This window comes from Aquarana catesbeiana, linkage group LG09 (assembly GCF_042186555.1).
Source record: "Aquarana catesbeiana isolate 2022-GZ linkage group LG09, ASM4218655v1, whole genome shotgun sequence".
Lineage (NCBI taxonomy): Eukaryota > Metazoa > Chordata > Amphibia > Anura > Ranidae > Aquarana > Aquarana catesbeiana.
In genome coordinates this window covers 308,143,765-308,164,422 of record NC_133332.1, presented here as the reverse complement: position 1 = coordinate 308,164,422, position 20,658 = coordinate 308,143,765, and the positions used below count along the sequence as shown (strand labels likewise).

The window sequence follows — 20,658 nt, the reverse complement described above, 5'->3', positions numbered from 1 at the left end:
TTATATAATCTTAAAAAAATTAACATTATAATATAAAAAAAAAAATAAAAATAATATCCTATAAAATTTTATAAAATAGTATAATTATTTTAGGAATTGTACATTAGGAAGAAAATAGTTACCATATTTTTTTTTTTTTTTTTTAGACTTTTATGATAAAGTGTGTGCAAACATATTTTTTATTTATTTTTTTTTTGTTTACATAATCAGCAAAATCAACAAAAGCTTCTAATTAAAAAAAAAAAAAAGGGAGCCGCTTTTTCCTACAGAAAGACAATAGTACGCCCGGAAGCCATTGGACGCATATTTGCATATTTTACGGTACAATTAGATGGGATGTGCGTTCTCACCTATGTAATAATGAAGTCGTTAATTATCAAGGCATCCTAATGAGCTATAATAAAGCCATGTGCTGTTACAGTTTTGAACGAGTGGGAAAAAAAAAAAGACCTGTTTAGCATACTTAGCTGTTTGTAAATGAGGTGGAAACAAAATGTCATATAATATAATGGGCTGCAATGCTTGTAGCGTAGTCAGTGTTGTAGCGGTGATAACCAATTCCAGCATCAGCTTATAGTGACACTTAAAGTTAAAAAAAAAAAAAAAAAAGAAAAGGAAAAGCACATTAAAAGATTAAAAAAAAAAAATCAACCTTTGCTGCAAAAATCACCTTCAATGCAAAGCTTGAAGCTTCTAATAGTAATTAATTTCTGCCACTAGATGGTGCCAGTCTACCACTTCCTATGAGCGCAGGCTGTCATGGACCCGCCCCCTGGGCTCAGAATCCTGGTCCCCCTGGGAAAGGAGTTGTGTATTCTCACGCATGTGCAATGGGGAGCCGGCTGTGGTTCATCGGGAAGTCATAGCTGGCGCCCAAATCCAAGATGGCGGCACTGGGAATCAACTGAGGAAATATAGCGCTGGACCCCCATCACATCAAAAGCTCCACCCCCCAAATCACGTAAGAGTCACCCCATCATATTAGAAGCCCCCCTTCCCATCAGAGGCCCCACATCACTTTAGAGAACCCCCTTCACAGAGTCCCCTTATAATATCAGAGTCCCTCCACCACATAAGAGGTCCCCTGTCACATCAGAGTCCCATCCTCACATCAGAGTCGCCCTCCATCATATCAAAAGCCCCCTCTTTCATCAGAGGTCCCCCAATCACATCAGAGTCCCCCCATCTCCTCAGAGTCCCACAATGACATAAAACTCCTACATTACATCAGAAGTCTCCTTCCCATCAGAGTCCCTCCATCGCAGATTCTTCTCATAACATTAGAAGCCCCAACCCCCCCCCCCCTCACACACAGTATATAGGATCCCCCATCACATCAGAGTCCCCCCCATCACAGATTGCTGCATCAAATCATGTCCCCAATCACAGAAACCCCCATCACAGAATGCCCCAACACATCAAGTCTCTCCACCACAGGGTCCCCATTCCAGGTTCCCCCAATCACAGTGCCCCCCTTTACAGAGTCCCCCATCACAGTGCCCCGCATCACAGAGTCCCCATTCCAGATTTCCCCAATCAAAGTGCCCCCCTTCACAGAGTTCCCCCATCACAGTGTCCCACATCACAGAGTTCCCATTCCAGGTTCCCCCAATCACAGAGTCCCCCCATCACAGAGTCCCCTCATCAGAGTGCCCCGCATCACAGAGTCCCCATTCCAGGTTCCCCCAATCACAGAGTCCCCCCATCACAGAGTTCCCCCATCACAGTGCCCCGCATTACAGAATCTCCATTCCAAGTTCCCCCCATCACAGTGCCCCCCTTCACAGAGTCCCCTCATCACAGCGCCCCGCATCACAGATTCCCCATTCCAGGTTCCCCCAATTACAGTTCCCCCTTCACAGAGTCCCCCCATCACAGTGTCCCACATCACAGAGTCCCCATTCCTGGGTCCCCCAATTACAGTGCCCCCCCTTCACAGAGTCCCCCCATCACAGTGTCCTGCATCATAGAGTCCCCATTCCAGGTTCCCCCAATAACAGTGCCCCCCTTCACAGAGTCCCCCATCACAGAGTCTCCATTCCAGGTTCCCCCCAATCACAGTGCACCCCTTCACAGAGTCCCCCATCACAGAGTCTCCATTCCAGGTTCCCCCCAATCACAGTGCACCCCTTCACAGAGTCCACCATCACAGAGTCTCCATTCCAGGTTCCCCCAATCACAGTGCCACCCTTCACAGTGCCCTGCATCACAGAGTCTCCATTCCAGGTTCCCCCAATCACAGTGCTCCCCCTTCACAGTGCCCTGCATCACAGAGTCTCCATTCCAGGTTCCCCCAATCACAGTGCCCCCCCTTTCACAGAGTCCCCCATCACAGTGTCCCACATCACAGATTTCCCATTCCAGGCTCCCCCAATCACAGTGCCCCCCCCTTTCACAGGGTCCCCATTCCTGGTTCCCCCAATCACAGTGCCCCCCTTTACAGAGTCCCCCATCACAGTGCCCCGCATCACAGAGTCCCCATTCCAGATTTCCCCAATCAAAGTGCCCCCCTTCACAGAGTCCCCCCATCACAGTGTCCCACATCACAGAGTCTCCATTCCAGGTTCCCCCAATCACAGAGTCCCCCCATCACAGAGTCTCCATTCCAGGTTCCCCCAATCACAGAGTCCCCTCATCACAGAGTCTCCATTCCAGGTTCCCCCAATCACAGTTCCCCCTTCACAGAGTCCCGCATCACAGAGTCCCCATTCTAGGTTTCTCCAATCACTGTGGCCCGCATCACAGAGTCTCCATTCCAGATTCCCCCAATCACAGTGTCCCCCCTTCATAGATTCCCTCCATCACAGTGTCCCCATTACACAGAGTCCCCCCCCCCATTACAAAGTCCCTTATCACAGAGTCCCCCCATGATTTTGTTAAGAAGAGGCACACGTCTTCTCACTTCAGTCTTTGTGGCATATTTATAAAACATTTACAGTGCTACTTGTCCTTAGAAACTGCATGTACAGTTTTTCTGTGCAAAGGGGCCAAAACCAAATGTCATTAGGCTATATTACCTCCGTATCGAATGTTATTCATTCATACAGAATAGAGTGAATCAGGAAAATAACCACAATATGTCCACTAGATTGTCGCTGATGATTATAGGAATTCATTACTTATTTATCTAGGGGCCATAAAGCAGTATTTTACTGACTCATTTTGTTATATATGAATGAATACCATTTGATCTGGACTAGTAGCATTCAAATATGCCCATATTGGCACAGAACAAATGCAGTTTCACCACTCTGCTATAAAAAACAAAATTAATACACATCCCTTCGTTCACCAGCTCCATCTAGTGACCATAGTGCGGTATTTTCCTTATGCACTCTATTCTGTATGAATGACTAACATTCGATCTGGACTAGTACCATTTAAATATGCCTGTATTTGTGCAGAACAAATGTACATACAATTTCACAGCTCTGCAATTTTTTAAAAATAATTTTTATATAAATACACCCCATTGGTCACCAGCTCCATCTAGTGGCCATAGTGCTCTATTTTTCTAACTTGGTTTATTCTGTATGCATAAATAACATTCGACCCAGAGAGAAAATAATAATAATAAAGAAAATGTACATGCAGCTTTACAGGACACCCCTAATAGTGTGCTTTATGCATTTTTTCCAGATCTGTGCAGTAATTCAGTGTGAAAACTCCTCCTGGGCAGTGTTATCCATCCTGCACCTTCATCTTTCTCGCCTGGTCCCAATGGAGACATAATTTTGATGTGCTGGCAATTTCATTTCTTCTTAAAAAGACCACTCTTGTCTCCACCCCTCCTGTAGTTTTGTGCAGGCAGCTTGTAGTGGGTGGAGACTGCTGAGCCCCTCCCACAGCTCAGCTGTCACCTTGTGCAGGGTGGTTGGTCTTGTTAATGCTCCTCCTGTAGTTTTCTGTAGTGGGTGGAGCCTGCTGAGCCCCTCCCACAGCTCTGCTGTCTCCTTGTGCAGGGTGGTTGGTCTTGTCTCCGCCCCCTACTGTAGTTTTCTATAGTGGGTGGAGCCTGCCGGGACTTGTATGCATGTTTGCAATGCAGCTTCCTCTAACACAGACCAGTCACTGCTGCTCCCTCTCCTTGTGCAGGGTGACTGGTCTTGTCTCCGCCCCCTCTTGTAGTTTTGTGCAGGCAGCCTGTAGTGGGTGGAGACTGCTGAGCCCCTCCCACAGTTTAGCTGTCACCTTGTGCAGGGTGATTGGTCTTGTTAATGCCCCTCCTGTAGTTTTCTGTAGTGGGTGGAGCCTGCTGAGCCCCTCCCACAGCTCTGCTGTCTCCTTGCGCAGGGTGATCGGTCTTGTCACCGCCCCCTCCTGTAGTTTTCTGCAGTGGGTGGAGCCTGCCGGGACTTGTATGCATGTTTGCAATTCAGCTTCCTCTAATACAGACCAGTCACTGCTGCTCCCTCTCCTTGTGCAGGGTGACTGGTCTTGTCTCCGCCCCCTCCTGTAGTTTTGTGCAGGCAGCCTGTAGTGGGTGGAGACTGCTGAGCCCCTCCCACAGTTTAGCTGTCACCTTGTGCAGGGTGATTGGTCTTGTTAATGCTCCTCCTGTAGTTTTCTGTAGTGGGTGGAGCCTGCTGAGCCCCTCCCACAGCTCTGCTGTCTCCTTGCGCAGGGTGATCGGTCTTGTCACCGCCCCCTCCTGTAGTTTTCTGCAGTGGGTGGAGCCTGCCGGGACTTGTATGCATGTTTGCAATTCAGCTTCCTCTAATACAGACCAGTCACTGCTGCTCCCTCTCCTTGTGCAGGGTGACTGGTCGTGTCTCCGCCCCCTCCTGTAGTTTTGTGCAGGCAGCCTGTAGTGGGTGGAGCCTGCTGAGCCCCTCCCACAGTTTAGCTGTCACCTTGTGCAGGGTGATTGGTCTTGTTAATGCCCCTCCTGTAGTTTTCTGTAGTGGGTGGAGCCTGCTGAGCCCCTCCCACAGTTCTGCTGTCTTCTTGCACAGGGTGATTGGTCTTGTTAATGCCCCTCCTGTAGTTTTTTGTAGTGGGTGGAGCCTGCTGAGCCCCTCCCACAGCTCTGCCATCTCCTTGTGACGGGTGATTGATCTTGTTAATGCCCCTCCTGTAGTTTTCTGTAGTGGGTGGAGCCTGCTGAGCCCCTCCCACAGCTCTGCTGTCTCCTTGCGCAGGGTGATCGGTCTTGTCACCGCCCCCTCCTGTAGTTTTCTGCAGTGGGTGGAGCCTGCCGGGACTTGTATGCATGTTTGCAATTCAGCTTCCTCTAATACAGACCAGTCACTGCTGCTCCCTCTCCTTGTGCAGGGTGACTGGTCTTGTCTCCGCCCCCTCTTGTAGTTTTCTGTAGCGGGTGGGGCTTTCTTAGCCCCTCCCACAGCTCCGCTCTCAGCACAGTGCATGGCTACTTTTACAAGGTAAAATCTGGGTTTGCAAAGGCATTTGGTGCACACAAAGTGGATTTATATCTTTTGTGGCTATTACGGAATGTATTTAAATTTATTTTTTTTTTAATGAATTGCAATGCATCCGGCTCATGCGCGTCCATCCTTCTATATGATAGCCTGAGCTGTATTCTATATCCGGATAATGTATGAGATGAGAGATCAGAGCATATTGGAGAGTGGGCTGTGTGAGGAGGAAAGCACTACGTTATGTGAAGGAAGGAAACATAGGGAGGGGGAAACAATAGTTAGGGAGAGACGTTTAATAAAATAGCAGAGTTCCTGCTGCCTTCCTCTCCTCCCCCCATGTTTTCTCCCAGCCACTGAGATATCCCTCCAGCCGCTCAGAGGACCAGCGATCAGGAGACGCATCCACAGAGCACGAGCCTCCCTTCCTCTCCCCATCTGAATGCAGCTCATGTCTGCGCTCCATCCGCGGCCTGCGACTACAGGAGACCGATCGCTCATTGGAGGAGGATGGATACAAAGTAACATCATGGAAGGATAACCGGAGGACCCACATCCATAGATCCACCGTTCCTTGCCCGTCATCTATCTATCTATCTATCTATCTATCTATCTATCTATCTATCTATCTACATCCATCCATCTATAGCGCCGGGTGCTCCATCCGGAAGGGGGGGGACGCCAGCATAGACAGCTGTCCCTCCCGGTACAATCCTCAGTTTTTTGGGAATTTGTGATTGAAAGTTTGGAAGGTAAAAAAAAAAAGAAGAAGGAGTTGTGTGAGGACGGCGGAATTTCTAGGAGAGCGCGGATCGGACGTTATAGGGGTCTCCCGGGATGGAGAGAATGATGATAAGTCTCTCACGGGGCAAAGGTAAGACGGAGGGGAAAGAATCGTTCTATTATATGTATACCGCGTGTTATATTGTATTTCCATGTATTATATCTATCCATCTAAAAATACATCATTCTATCTATCTATCTATCTATCTATCTATCTATCTATCTATCTATCTATCTATCTATCTATCTATCTATCTATCTATCTATCTATCTATCTATCTATCTATCTATCTATATGAATTTTTCAATAAAGAAAGTTAATTGATAGAAAGAATGAGAGAGAAAAAGAAAGAGATACAGATAAAATATGATATATAGATATAAATGATTATCTATCTATCAATCATTTTCTCTCTCTTTCGTTCTGTCATTTTTTATCTGTATCAATCTTTCTGTCAGTTAATTTTCCTTATACAGAAATTGATACAGATAGAAAGAAAGGTAGACGACAGAAAGATTGATTGAGATAGATACCCTATTTCCCCAAAAATAAGCGCCACCCTGAAAATAAGATCTGCAAGGACTTTAACTAGGGCTTATTTGGGGGGTAGGGCTTATATTGCAGCCATCACCGACAATCACGCTAGGTCTTATTTTCGGGGAAACAAGGTAGATAGATAGATAGATAGATAGATAGATAGATAGATAGATAGATAGATAGATAGATAGATAGATAGATAGATAGATGTAAATAATTATCTATCTATCTATCCAGCTATCTATCTATCTATCTATCTATCTATCTATCTATCTATCTATCTATCTATCTATCTATCTATCTATCTATCTATCTATCTATCTATCTATCTATCTATCTATCAATATCTATCTATCTATTTATCAATATCTATCTATCTATCTATCTATCTATCTATCTATCTATCTATCTATCTATCTATCTATCTATTTATCAAAATCTATCTATCTATCTATCTATCTATCTATCTATCTATCTATCTATCTATCTATCTATCTATCTATCTATCTATCTATCTATCTATCTATCTATCAATATCTATCTATCTATTTATCAATATCTATCTATCTATCTATCTATCTATCTATCTATCTATCTATCTATCTATCTATCTATCTATCTATCTATCTATCTATCTCTATTTATCAATATCTATCTATCTATCTATCTATCTATCTATCTATCTATCTATCTATCTATCTATCTATCTATCTTTCTATCTATCTATCTATCTATCTATCTATCTATCTATCTATCTATCTATCTATCTATCTATCTATCTATCTATATCTATCTATCTATCTATCTATCTATCTATCTATCTATCTATCTATCTATCTATCTATCTATCAATATCTATCTATCTATCTTTTGTTTTATCATTTTTTATTTGTATCAATCTTTCCTTCGATAGAAAGAAAGGTAGATGATAGAAAAATTGATGTAGATAAAAAATTAGATAGATAATGGAGAGAGAGAGCAGAGGGTAATCTCAACAGTCTGCTACTGCTCTTTCACTGTCCATTCAGCAGGCTGGAAGAAAGGAGACCACTGTATTCCTTCTACAATCTGATATTGTAGAAAGTGGTGTCATCGGCCTAGCAGAGTTGTATAAATCTCAGGACTGGATGGACAGACATAAAACTCCTTTGGCTGCTAGAGCAGCCCCCATATTGGCCTGTTCCCTGTCAAAACACTGCATGCACTTCTACTCACCCTCTCCTCCTATCAGTGTCCTTCTTGTAAGTACATTTGCAATCAACATTCTGTAATAAAGACTGCTCACTGCTGCTCTCTCTCCTGCCCTGCAATAAACACCCCCTTCGCTCACCAGCTCCATCTAGTGGCCATAGTGAGGTATTTTCCTGCTCTCTGCTCTATTCTGTATGAATAAATAACGCTCGAACATGCGTGCAGCTTTACAGGAAACCGCTAAGTGTGTGTTACGTATTTTTTTTTTTTAAGATCTGTGCAGTAATCCAGTGTGAAAATTCCTCCTGGGCAGTATTATCCATCCTGCACTTTTATCTTTCTCGACTGATCCCAATGGAGACACAGTTTTGGTTTGCCGGCCATTTCATTTCCTGTAATAAAGACCGCTCACTGCTGCTCTCTCTCTCCTTGTGCAGGGTGACTGGTCTTGTCTCCGCCCCTCCTGTAGTGGATTGGGCCTGCTGAGCCCCTCCCACAGCTCAGCTCGCTCTCCTTGTGCAGGGTGACTGGTCTTGTCTCCGCCACCTGCTGTAGATTTCTGTAGTGGGTGGAGCCTGCTGAGCCCCTCCCACAGCTCAGCTCTCTCCTTGTACAGGGTGACTGGTCTTGTCTCCGCCCCTCCTGTCGTTTTCTGTAGTGGGTGGAGCCTGCTGAGCCCCTCCCACAGCTCAGCTCTCTCTCCTTTTGCAGGGTGACTAGTCTTGTCTCCGCCCCTCCTGTAGTTTTCAGTAGTGGGTGGAGCCTGCTGAGCCCCTCCCACAGCTCAACTCTCTCTCCTTGTGCAGGGTGACTGGTCTTGTCTCCGCCCCATCTGTCGTTTTTCTGTAGTGGGTGGAGCCTGCTGAGCCCCTCCCACAGCTCAGCTCTCTCTTCTTGTGCAGAGTGACTGGTCTTGTCTCCACCCGTGCTGTAGATTTCTGTAGTGGGTGGAGCCTGCTGAGTCCCTCCCACAGCTGAGCTCTCTCTCCTTGTGCAGGGTGACTGGTCTTGTCTCCGCCCCTGCTATAGTTTTCTCTAATGGGTGGAACCTGCTGAGCCCCTCTCACAGCTCAGCTCTCTCTCCTTGTGCAGGGTGACTGGTCTTGTCTCCGCCCCTCCTGTAGTTTTCTGTACTGGGTTGGGCCTGCTGAGCCCCTCCCACAGCTCATCTATCTCTCCTTGTGCAGGGTGACTGGTCTTGTCTCCGCCCCCGCTGTAGATTTCTGTAGTGGGTGGAGCCTGCTGAGCCCCTCTCACAGCTCAGCTCTCTCTTCTTGTGCAGAGTGACTGGTCTTGTCTCCACCCGTGCTGTAGATTTCTGTAGTGGGTGGAGCCTGCTGAGTCCCTCCCACAGCTGAGCTCTCTCTCCTTGTGCAGGGTGACTGGTCTTGTCTCCGCCCCTGCTATAGTTTTCTCTAATGGGTGGAACCTGCTGAGCCCCTCTCACAGCTCAGCTCTCTCTCCTTGTGCAGAGTGACTGGTCTTGTCTCCGCCCCTCCTGTAGTTTTCTGTACTGGGTTGGGCCTGCTGAGCCCCTCCCACAGCTCATCTCTCTCTCCTTGTGCAGGGTGACTGGTCTTGTCTCCGCCCCTGCTGTAGATTTCTGTAGTGGGTGGAGCCTGCTGAGTCCCTCCCACAGCTGAGCTCTCTCTCCTTGTGCAGGGTGACTGGTCTTGTCTCCGCCCCTGCTATAGTTTTCTCTAATGGGTGGAACCTGCTGAGCCCCTCTCACAGCTCAGCTCTCTCTCCTTGTGCAGAGTGACTGGTCTTGTCTCCGCCCCTCCTGTAGTTTTCTGTACTGGGTTGGGCCTGCTGAGCCCCTCCCACAGCTCATCTCTCTCTCCTTGTGCAGGGTGACTGGTCTTGTCTCCGCCCCTGCTGTAGATTTCTGTAGTGGGTGGAGCCTGCTGAGCCCCTCCCACAGCTCATCTCTCTCTCCTTGTGCAGGGTGACTGGTCTTGTCTCCGCCCCTGCTGTAGATTTCTGTAGTGGGTGGAGCCTGCTGAGCCCCTCCCACAGCTCATCTCTCTCTCCTTGTGCAGGGTGACTGGTCTTGTCTCCGCCCCTGCTGTAGATTTCTGTAGTGGGTGGAGCCTGCTGAGTCTCTCCCACAGCTCAGCTCTCTCTCCTTGTGAAGTGTGACCAATCTTGTCTTTGCTGTAGTTTTCTGTAGTGGGTTGGGCTTGCTGAGCCCCTCCCACAGCTCAGCTCGCTCTCCTTGTGCAGGGTGACTGGTCTTGTCTCCGCCCCTGCTGTAGATTTCTGTAGTGGGTGGAGCCTGCTGAGTCTCTCCCACAGCTCAGTTCTCTCTCCTTGTGCAGTGCGACCAATCTTGTCTTTGCTGTAGTTTTCTGTAGTGGGTTGGGCCTGCTGAGCCCCTCCCACAGCTCAGCTGTGTTTGGTTAACTCCAGTCACCCCGTATCTGTCATATTGGAATCAATGTAACAAAGTATACCTTTCATGCGCAGCGTATCCCCGCTCTGAACATTCATTGGGATTTCATGGAGGATAGTATTTTTACTGACCTTGTAAGAGGAGCTGACAACTGGAATTTTAACTGTCTCAAAAACCTCATTGGGAAATGTCAAATCAAGCGAACATCCGGGGAGAGAACATTCCGGAACAGTTCCGGCATTTGTCAGTGTTTTTATGGTATATATTCTTCCATGACGAATATGTCTTGAATGAAATATAGGACTTACTGTCAGTAGCGCGTTGCGGGAAATTGCGCAAAATCGCGTGCTTTCCTGCAACAGACAGAAATGCACTGCCCTTTGGCAGCCGCGCGGCACCTACGCATCTTGCAAACGCACGTACGTTCACGCGCGCCAATACACATTCTACTGCAGTACCACGTGATTTGGCACAGAGTTGGAAAACGGTGTAGGGATATTGGGGCTGCCCCTAAGCGCGACGCAAAGGAAACACGCAAATTACACATACGGTTGCACCTCCTTGGCTGTACTTTTACATTTTTGAAGAAACATTCCTACCAAAATTCTCAGTACATTCGATGATCTGATGTATGTCATTTGAAAGTACTTTAAAAAATCCCCCTTTGCTTTTAATATTTGATTTGGGAGTGAATGGACTTTCCCAAACGAGAACCACATTTTGGCAAATTTTGTTCCTTCGAGAAAAAATTTTCCATCGCCACAGCGGCCGAATTTGAACGCCGATTATGGTTAGAAAATTGAATAAACATTCTAACCCCTTTACGACCGCGTTATAGCCGAATGACGGCGAGGTCACGCTTTGATATGACGTCCTCCCCGTGCTCACACTTTCCCTATGGAGCGCATCAGCAGTAATCCGTGATCGCATCCTTTGGACACAGCTGATCACAGATCGGGGTAGAGAGGCAATCAGGGCGACCCTTTACCATGTGATCAGCTGTGTCCAATCACAGCTGATTAACAGTGTGAACGGGATTTGCCGGTTATCGGCATTCATTCCTCCCCTCACGCTGGCAGCGGAGAACCAGCAAATCCACACAGGGGGCATCTACACTGATAATTAGGGTACTGATCATAAGTGTCCTGATGATCAGTGCAGTCCCAACAGTGCCCACCAGTGCTGCCAATCAGTGCCCATCAGTGATGCCCTTCAGTGCCTATCAGTGCTGCCTATCATGGATGCCTATCAGTGCCCAAAAGTGCCCCCTATCAGTGCCACCATAAGTGCCCATCGGTGCTGCCTATCAGTGCCCATCAGTGCTGCTTCATCAGTGCCTCCTCATTAGTGAAACCTATTCAGAGCCTATCAGTGCTGCCTATCAGTGTCATCATAAGTGCCCATCAGTGCCACCTAACAGTGCCCATCAGTGCAGCATATCAGTGCCCATCAGTGCTGCATATTAGTGCATCCTCATCAGACCCCATTAGTGCCGCCTCATCAGTGCCCATCAGTGCCGCCTCATCAGTGCAGCATATCAGTGCCCATCAGTGCTGCATATCAGTGCAGCCTCATCAGTGCCGCCTCATCAGACCCCATCAGTGCCGCTTCATCAGTGCCCACCAGTGCCGCCTCATCAGTGCAGCATATCAGTGCCGCATATCAGTGCATCCTCATCAGTGCCGCATATCAGTGCAGCCTATCAGTGCCGCTTATCAGTGCAGCCTCATCAGTGCAGCAGATCAGTACCCATCAGTTCCGCATATCAGTGCAGCCTCATCAGTGCCGCTTATCAGTGCAGCCCCATAAGTGCCGCTTATCAGTGCAGCCCCATAAGTGCCACATAGCAGTGCAGCCTCATCAGTGCCGCATATCAGTGCAGCCTCATCAGTGCCGCATATCAGTGCAGCCTCATCAGTGCCCCATATCAGGGCAGCCTATCAGTGCCGCTTATCAGTGCAGCCCCATAAGTGCCGCATATCAGTGCCGCCTCATCAGTGCCCATCAATGAAGGAGAAAAATTGCTCTATCTGTCTCAAAAAATGATAAAAATTTCATTTGTGTACAGTGTTGCATGACTGCGTAATTGTCATTCAAAGTGTGACAGCTGAAAGCTGGAAATTGGCCTGGGCAGGGAGGGGGTAAAAGTGCCCAGTAGGAAAGTGGTTAAAACCAAAAAATTTGAATGAAATTCTACTAGTGTAAAGCCAGGTTGTGATTGGCGTGATATCTATTTTTTTGCAAAAAACTATCTGACGCATAGTGGAATGGGCAATTGTCTCGTGTCATCATCCTCCTGGCGCAATATTGTGCACTTCTATTCGACCGAATAACTCATTTTCTTTACCAGTAATTATTTGGAGCAGATCGTGAGACTTTTTTTTGTGAAAAAAGTTGCACTTGGGATTTTTTTTTTCCACAGTCCTTCCTCTGGATCAGGGGTCTCCAAACTTTCTAAACAAAGGGCCAGTTTACTGTTCTTCAGACTTTAGGGGGGGGGGGGCACACTATGGCCAGTGGGAGTAGAAAATGTCAAATCTTTAGTGGGAGGAATAGTGCCCCATTGCTGGTGTCAGTGGGAGGAATAGTGCCCCATTATTGGTATTAGTGGCAGGAATAGTGCCCCATCATTGGTATTAGTGGGAGGAATAGTGCCCCATCATTGGTGTCATTGGGTCATTGGGATGAATAGTCCTCCACTGTTTGTGTCAGTGGCAAGAATTATGCCCCTATTGTTGATGTCGGTAGGAGGAATAGTGCCCCATCATTGGTGTCCGTGGGAGGAAAAGTACCCCATCCCTGGTGGAAGTGGGAAGAATAGTGCCCCATCATTGGTGTCCGTGGGAGGAAAAGTACCCCATCCCTGGTGTCAGTAGGAGGAATAGTGCCCCATCATTGGTGTCAGTGGGAGGTATAGTAGTAGTATTAAGTCAATTCCATTTTTTTTTCCCAACGCCTTTATTTTTAGTTTTCTCCACGTATAGGGCTCATTTACATATGTGTGTGTGTGTGTGTGTGGGGGGGGGGGGGTGTAGTGAAAATGGGCTGCAGATTTACCACCTCTTGACTGCCCTCATAACTTTTCACGGTGGCCATAGGAGGTCATCGGCTGGGACAAGGGGTGGTCAGAAGGGGCGGCTGCTCTGGGTGCAGAGTGTATGGAAGGGATGGGGGCGCCGCAAGTTCCTTCTACTATAAAGCTGACAGGAGTGGTGACAGCGGCAGGAGGTGTGGGCTGTGATCTCTCTCCCCCTCCTCCTCATAAGCTCGCACATACAAAGAGGGGGGCGCAATTTGCTATCTTTGCCCTGGGCACTGGAAGATCACTGTAGGGGGTTGTACACATGCCACAGCAAAAATGATACCCCCGCCTCCCCAGTTGCATTCAGCAGGCAGTGCTCCCCCTGAGCTTGGCCCAACCAATAGCAGCCTGCTGCCAGCTTCCTAGCAACTGATGACACTTTGTAACACTCTAGTCAGCTTCCTAGCAACCAATTATACTGCGTAACCCTACTGTCAGCTTCCTTGCAACCTATGGCACTGTAAGACCCTGCCACCAGCTCCCTAGCAACCAATAACACTATTCAACCCTGCCACCAGCTTCCTAGCACCTGATGAAACTGTTTAACCCTGCTGCCAGCTTTCTAGGAACCAATGACACTGTCAAACCTGCTGTGAGATTTCTAGAGACCGATTACGCTGTGCAGCCCTGCTGCCAGCTCCCTACCAACCCATGATGCTGTGCAATCCTGCTGTCAGCTTCCTTGTGACTTGATTATGCTGTGTGGCCCTGCCACCAGCCTCCTAGCACCTGATGACACTTCTTAACCCTGCTGCCAGCTTTCTAGCAACCCATTACACTGTACAACCCTGCTGTCAGCTTTCTAGCAACCCATTACACTGTACAACCCTGCTGTCAGCTTTTTAGGAACCAATGGCGCTGTGCAAATCTACTGTCAGCTTCCTAGAGACCGATTATGCTGTGCAGCCCTGCTACCATCTCCCTAGCAACCTATGATGCGGTGCAACCCTGCTGTCAGCTTCCTAGTGACTGATTATGCTGTGTGGCCCTGCCACCAGCCTCCTAGCACATGACACTGTGTGATCCTGCTGCCAGCTTCCTAGCAACCCATAATACTGTGCAACACTGCCGCCAGCTCCCTAGCAACCGATTACACTGCGTAAACCTGCTGTCAGCTTCCTAGCAACCTATGACACTGTGTGACCCTGCTGCAGGCTTCCTAGCAACTGATGACACTGTGTAACACTGTCACCAGCTCCCTAGCAACCGATTACACTGAGTAACCCTACTGTCAGCTTCCTTGCAACCTATGACACTGTAAGACCCTGCCACCAGCTCCCTAGCAACCAATAACACTATTCAACCCTGCTGCCAGCTTCCTAGTCACTGATGGCACTGTAGTCGGTAGATACCGCGCTTAGGTAGGGCTATGCTAGGCTGCTCCCTCTCCTAGGTGCTACACAGGTGCAGCCCAGAAGTATGAATATGTATATGTATGGGGATAGGTGGCGCTGGCTCTCCACCCAGGAAGTGACCCCCAGTGGTAACTAACAGTGTTAGATGTAGGTCTTAGTTGGATTACTGGATGGTGTGGGCTTCTGGATGATATGTACTAGGATACAAAATTCCAATGATAGAACAAGGTAACCTAGAGCTTATAGATGTACAAGTGAAACATCCAATAGTAGTTAGTGATATCAAGATAAAATCGTGATACAAAGGGAATTTAATCCCACAGTGGTTATACCTCCTAACTTGTGTCTACAGTGCTCAGCGCTCAATAAAAATTGAATATGCATATAAAATCCACTTGATTCGAATTAAAATGTGATATGTACGCAAAACCAGCTTACATATATTATGGTGTGAGTATGCAACACAAATGCAATGTTAAAATGCAATAGTTAAGTCTTTAAGAAAACACCGTCCTAAGTAATAGTGAAAGCCTTCAAATTCAGTTAATAGTGTTAGTTGCTCAAAATCCCATCCAAAGTGACTTGTGCTTTAAAATCCTTGTGCAAAAACCACATCAAGGTGACGGTGGTGCTCCCCTTCAGTTCCCCACTCACCAGACTTCCAATCCCCTTGCAGGGGTAAACCGCATGAACGTGGGGGTCTTTTTCCAGGGCCGTCTTACTGTTTGTTGGATCCACCCTTTAAGGATATCCCAATTCAATGTTCCTCCTGGTGATGGATGATGTTTGGATTGGTATGCCAGTTCCTGAATATAAGTTTGCCTCCTGGCACTTAAGATCTTCGGTATATCCTCACATAGATAAAAAAGACGGGCACTAATGGTGAAGTTCCATAAAAAATTCTGGATTTATTAATTAAAATGCAGGGCAACAGTCCCTGTTTCCGAAAGGTATTAAAACAGTAGAACTGGAAGAAAAAAAATAGTTTAGCGTGCGGTCCACCAATATATCACATTTTAATTCGAATTCGAAGCGGATTTTATTTGCGTATTCATTTTTTTAATTAAGCATTGTATACGCCCGTTAGGCGGTATAACCACTGTGGGATAAAATTCCTTTTGTATCACGATTTTATCTTGATATCACTAACTACTATTGGATGTTTCACTTGTACAACTATAAGCTCTAGGTTACCTTGTTCTATCATTGGAATTTAGTATCCTAGTACATATCATCTAGAAGCCCACACCATCCATTAATCTAACTGAGATCTACATCTGACACTGTTAGTTACCACCGGGGGTCACTCCCTAGGTGGAGAGGCAGCGCCACCTATCCCCGTACCTATACATATTCATACTGATGGCACTGTGCAACCCTGCCACCAGCCTCCCAGCACCTGATGACACTTTTTAACCCTGCTGCCAGCTTTCTAGGAACCAATGACACTGTCAAACCTGCTGCCAGCTCCCTAGCAACCCACGATGCTGTGCAACCCTGCTGTGCAGCTTCCTAGTAACTGATTATACTGTGTGGCCTTGCCACCAGCCTCCTAGCACTTGATGACTCTGTGTAAAACACTGCCAGCTTTCTAGCAACCTATTACACTTTGCAACCCAGCTGCCAGCTTTTTAGGAAGCAATGACGCTGTGCAAACCTACTGTCAGCTTCCTAGAGACCGATTACACTGTGCAGACCTGCTGCCAGCTCCCTAGCAACCCATGATGCGGTGCAACCCTGCTGTCAGCTTACTAGTGACTAATTATGCTGTGTGGCCCTGCCACCAGCCTCCTAGCACATGACACTGTGTGATACTGCTTCCAGCTTCCTAGCAACCCATAATACTGTGCAACCCTGCCATCAGCTCCCTAGCCACCAATAATGCTATGCAACCCTGCTGCCAGCTTCCTAGTCACGGATGGCACTGTGCAACCCTGCCACCAGCCTCCTAGCACCCGATGACACTGTTTAACTCTGCTGCCAGCTTTTTAGGAACAAATGGCGCTGTCCAAACCTGCTGACAGCTTCTTAGAGACCGATTTTGCAGTGCAGCCCTACTGCCAGCTCCCTAGAAACCCATGATGCAGTGCAACCTTGCTGTCAGCTTCCTTGTGACTGATTATGCTGTGTGGCCTTGCCACCAGCCTCCTTGCACCTGATGACACTGTGTAACCCTGCTGCCAGCTTTCTAGCAACCTATTACACTGTGCAACCCTGCTGCCAGCTTTCTAGCAACCTATTACACTGTGCAACCCTGCTGTCAGATTTTTAGAAACCATTGGCGTTGTGCAAACCTACTGTCAGCTTCCTAGAGACCGCTTATGCTGTGCGGCCCTGCTACCAGCTCCCTAGCAACCTATGATGCGGTGCAACCCTGCTGTCAGCTTCCTAGTGACTGATTATGCTGTGTGGCCCTGCCACCAGCCTCCTAGCACATGACACTGTGTGATCCTCCTAGCAACCCATAATACTGTACAACCCTGCCGCCAGCTCCCTAGCAACCAATTACTCTATGCAACCCTGCTGCCAGCTTCCTAGTCACTGATGGCACTGTGCAACCCTGCCACCAGCCTCCTAGCACCTGATGACACTGCTTAACCCAGCTGCCAGCTTTTTAGGAACAAATGGCGCTGTGCAAACCTGCTGTCACAGTCAGCTTTCTAGAGACCGATTACGAAATGCAGCCCTACTGCCAGCTCCCTAGCAACCCATGATGCAGTGTAACCCTGTTGTTAGCTTCCTAGTGACTGATTATGCTGTGTGGCCCTGCCGCCAGCCTCCTAGCACCTGATGGCTCTGTGTAACCCTGCTGCCAGCTTTCTAGGAACCCATGATGCTGTGTAACCCTGCTGTCAGCTTCCAAGTGACTAATTATGCTATGTGGCCCTGCTGCCAGCTTCCCAGCAACCCATGACGCTGTGCAACCCTGCTGCCAGCTTCCTAGTGACTGATGATGCTGTGTGGCATTGCTGCCAGCATCCTGGTAACTAAGCAGGAAAGAAGGGCAAAAAAAAAAAAAAAAATGGCCACCTTTGGTGGCTGCTGCCCTCGGCTTAGCTTTGGGTTTACATACCCTTGCCCATATAGTGTATCACAGGACACTTTATGCCAGAGGAGATAGAGAAATAACGGTACAAGGACCAAGACTATATTAGTGCCTTAAGTAATCAATAATCAATGGATATCTACATGTACTGTATAGGCTACACACTTGTTTTGTGAGGCCGTGTGTGCTCTATCCCTATGACGGGAAGACACAATGAAATAGGTGGGTGGACCAGTTTAGCTCATCTACAAATTCATCATCGGAGGAGCAGGAGGAAAGAGAGAACTATGACATGCTCTGTTGCCATAGCGATAGCAAAACTGTATTTTCACATTTTAAACTAAAAGAAGAAATATGGAACAGACGTATCTCCATACCGGTATATGGAAACTGATCTCACCCCGTGGCTATGAGTCACTGAAAGATCTAGTCTATAAATCCATCAACACCCAATCAGGCTCCAAGGAAATATATTTTTTTAATTAAAAAAGATTCTGTCAATTTTATCGCTACATAGTAACAAAAGACACAAGTCCATCTAGTTCAACCAATCAAAAAAATGTAAAAAAATAGAAAACCTTCATATATAGAATGACTAGGTGTCCCGGGAGCTGCACATCAAGTCAAGACTTGCTGTATGATGGTGAATGGCAGTCTCAGCATGGACCCCCCCCCACCACCAGGCCACGCCCACAATGTGATTCACTCCGCCCACCGATGGTGTTCAAATCACACGTGAGGTATCGCCGTGATCGTTAGACCCCTTTCACACTGAGGCGCTTTACAGGCGCTACAGCGCTAAAAATAGCGCCTGCATAGCGCCTGTAAAGCGCCGCTCCTGTCTCTCCAATGTGAAGACCCGAGGGCTTTCACACTGGAGCGGTGCACTTGCAGGACGTTAAAAAAACACCTGCAAGCAGCATCTTTGGAGCGGTGAAGGAAAGGTGTATACACCGCTCCTAAACCGCTCCTGCGCATTGAAATCAATGGGCAGCGCCGCCGTACCGCCGGCAAAGCGGGCAGCTTTAACCTTTTTTCGGACGCTAGCGAGGGTTAAAAGTGCCCCACTAGCAGCCGAATAGCGCAGCTAAAACGACAGTAAAGCGCCGCTAAAAATAGCATCGCTTTACCACCGACGCCCGGGCGCTGGCAGTGTGAAAGTGCCCTTATTCTCGCACAAGACCTCCTCTGTAACTCTAACTTTCACACTGCCAGCGCCTGGGCGTCGGTGGTAAAGCGCTGCTATTCTTAGCACTTTACCGTCGTTTTAGCGGCGCTATTCGGGGCCCTAGCGGGGCGCTTTTAACCCCCGCTAGTGGCCGAAAAAGGGTTAAAACCGCCCGCAAAACGCCGCTTCAATAATGTTTGGGGGTTCTGTTTTCTGGCAACAAATACTAATTTATCCACTTCAGCCCCGGAAGATTTTACCCCCTTTCTGACCAGAGCACTTTTTACAATTTGGCACTGCGTCGCTTTAACTGACAATTGCGTGGACGTGCGAAGCTGTACCCAAACAAAATTTGCATCCTTTTTTCCCCACAAACAGAGCTTTCTTTTGGTGGTATTTGATCACCTCTGCAGTTTTTATTTTTTGCGCTATAAAACAAAAGAGCAGCGACAATTTTGCAAAAAACACAATATCTTTTACTTTTTGCTATAATAAATATCCCACAAACAAACTTTTTCCTCAGTTTAGGCCGCTATGTATTCTTCTTCTACATATTTTTGGTAAAAAAAAAAAAAATCGCAATAAGCGTATATTGATTGGCTTGCGCAAAAGTTATAGCGTCTATAAAATAGGAGATAGTTTTATGGCATTTTTATTATTATTTATTTTTCTACTAGTAATGGTGGCGATCTGCGATTTTGTTTAGGACTGCGATATTGCGGCGGACAAATTGGACACTTTGGACACATTTTTGGGACCATTGACAATTATACAGCGATCAGTGCTATAAAAATGCACTGATCACTGTAAAAATGTCACTGGCAGGGAAGGGGTTAACACTAGGGGGGGGGCGATCAAGGGGTTAATTGTGTTCCCTCTCTGTGTTCTAACTGTAAGGGGGGGGGGGGTGGGACTTGCTAGGGGAAGAGAGAGATCGGCGTTCATACTTTGTATGAGCACACGGTCAGTTTCTTCTCCCCTCAGAGAACCGGGATCATTGTCACGAGTGATCGCGGTAGTCCTGCAGGACGTGCGTGCGCCCCTAGTGGCCACAGGGCGAAGTGACGGAACATAACGTCGTTTCGCCCAGCCGTGCCATTCTGCAGCAGTAAAACTGCGGCGGCTGGTCGGCAAGTGGTTAAACTCGTAAACAAAAAAAGTTCCAGAAAAAATCTGGTCTTAAAGTGCCGTAAAGACTGTGTTCCACCCGTTGTTCAAGGGCATGAGGTCGTACTGCAACAGCCTCTGCATTGCACTCTCATGTGGCATTTAGTGGGTTAAAACAGGCGACTTATCGCCGTCAAACACCTTTAAAAAAAAACGATCCAAACGTAGATCATTTTTTCGAGAGGCGCAACGGACCTTGCCGCATGAGTAACCAAACCCTCACCCAGACGCGGTCCACTGTGGTCACCATCAGCACACCCGTCCTGAGAAAGGCCACGCCCTGAGAAAGGCCACGCAGCCATCGCTAAAGTGCATGTAAGTGGGTTCAAAGAGGCCGCAGGAGATCGGCAGCATTAATCTGCGCTATTTAGGGTTTATATCTGCTTTAAGCTGATCATACATTTTTCATGAACAGTTTATTGGACACACACAAAAAAAAAAAAACAACCTAAAAGCCTATATTGAGGACGATGTTTGATGTGTTGTGAATGAGGCCTCGGAGTGTGACATCTCCTGGACGAACTTTGCTGGCCTCATGCTGATTAATAACTCCAA

General features: G+C 47.4%; 1 protein-coding gene across 3 annotated transcripts in view; it reads left to right on the top strand.

Annotated features, from left to right (window-relative positions):
- Positions 1–20,658, top strand: part of NHSL2 (NHS like 2) — a 139,184-nt gene that overhangs the window by 30,869 nt on the left and 87,657 nt on the right. The window contains exon 1 of one of the 3 annotated variants that reach the window (XM_073600591.1): positions 5,678–6,252. The exons of the other annotated variants lie outside the window; for them this stretch is intronic. Coding sequence (XP_073456692.1) covers positions 6,216–6,252 — 37 coding nt within the window. The 5' untranslated portion in view covers positions 5,678–6,215. Of the gene's footprint in view, positions 1–5,677; positions 6,253–20,658 lie in introns of those variants that run through there. 3 annotated transcript variants of the gene reach the window in all.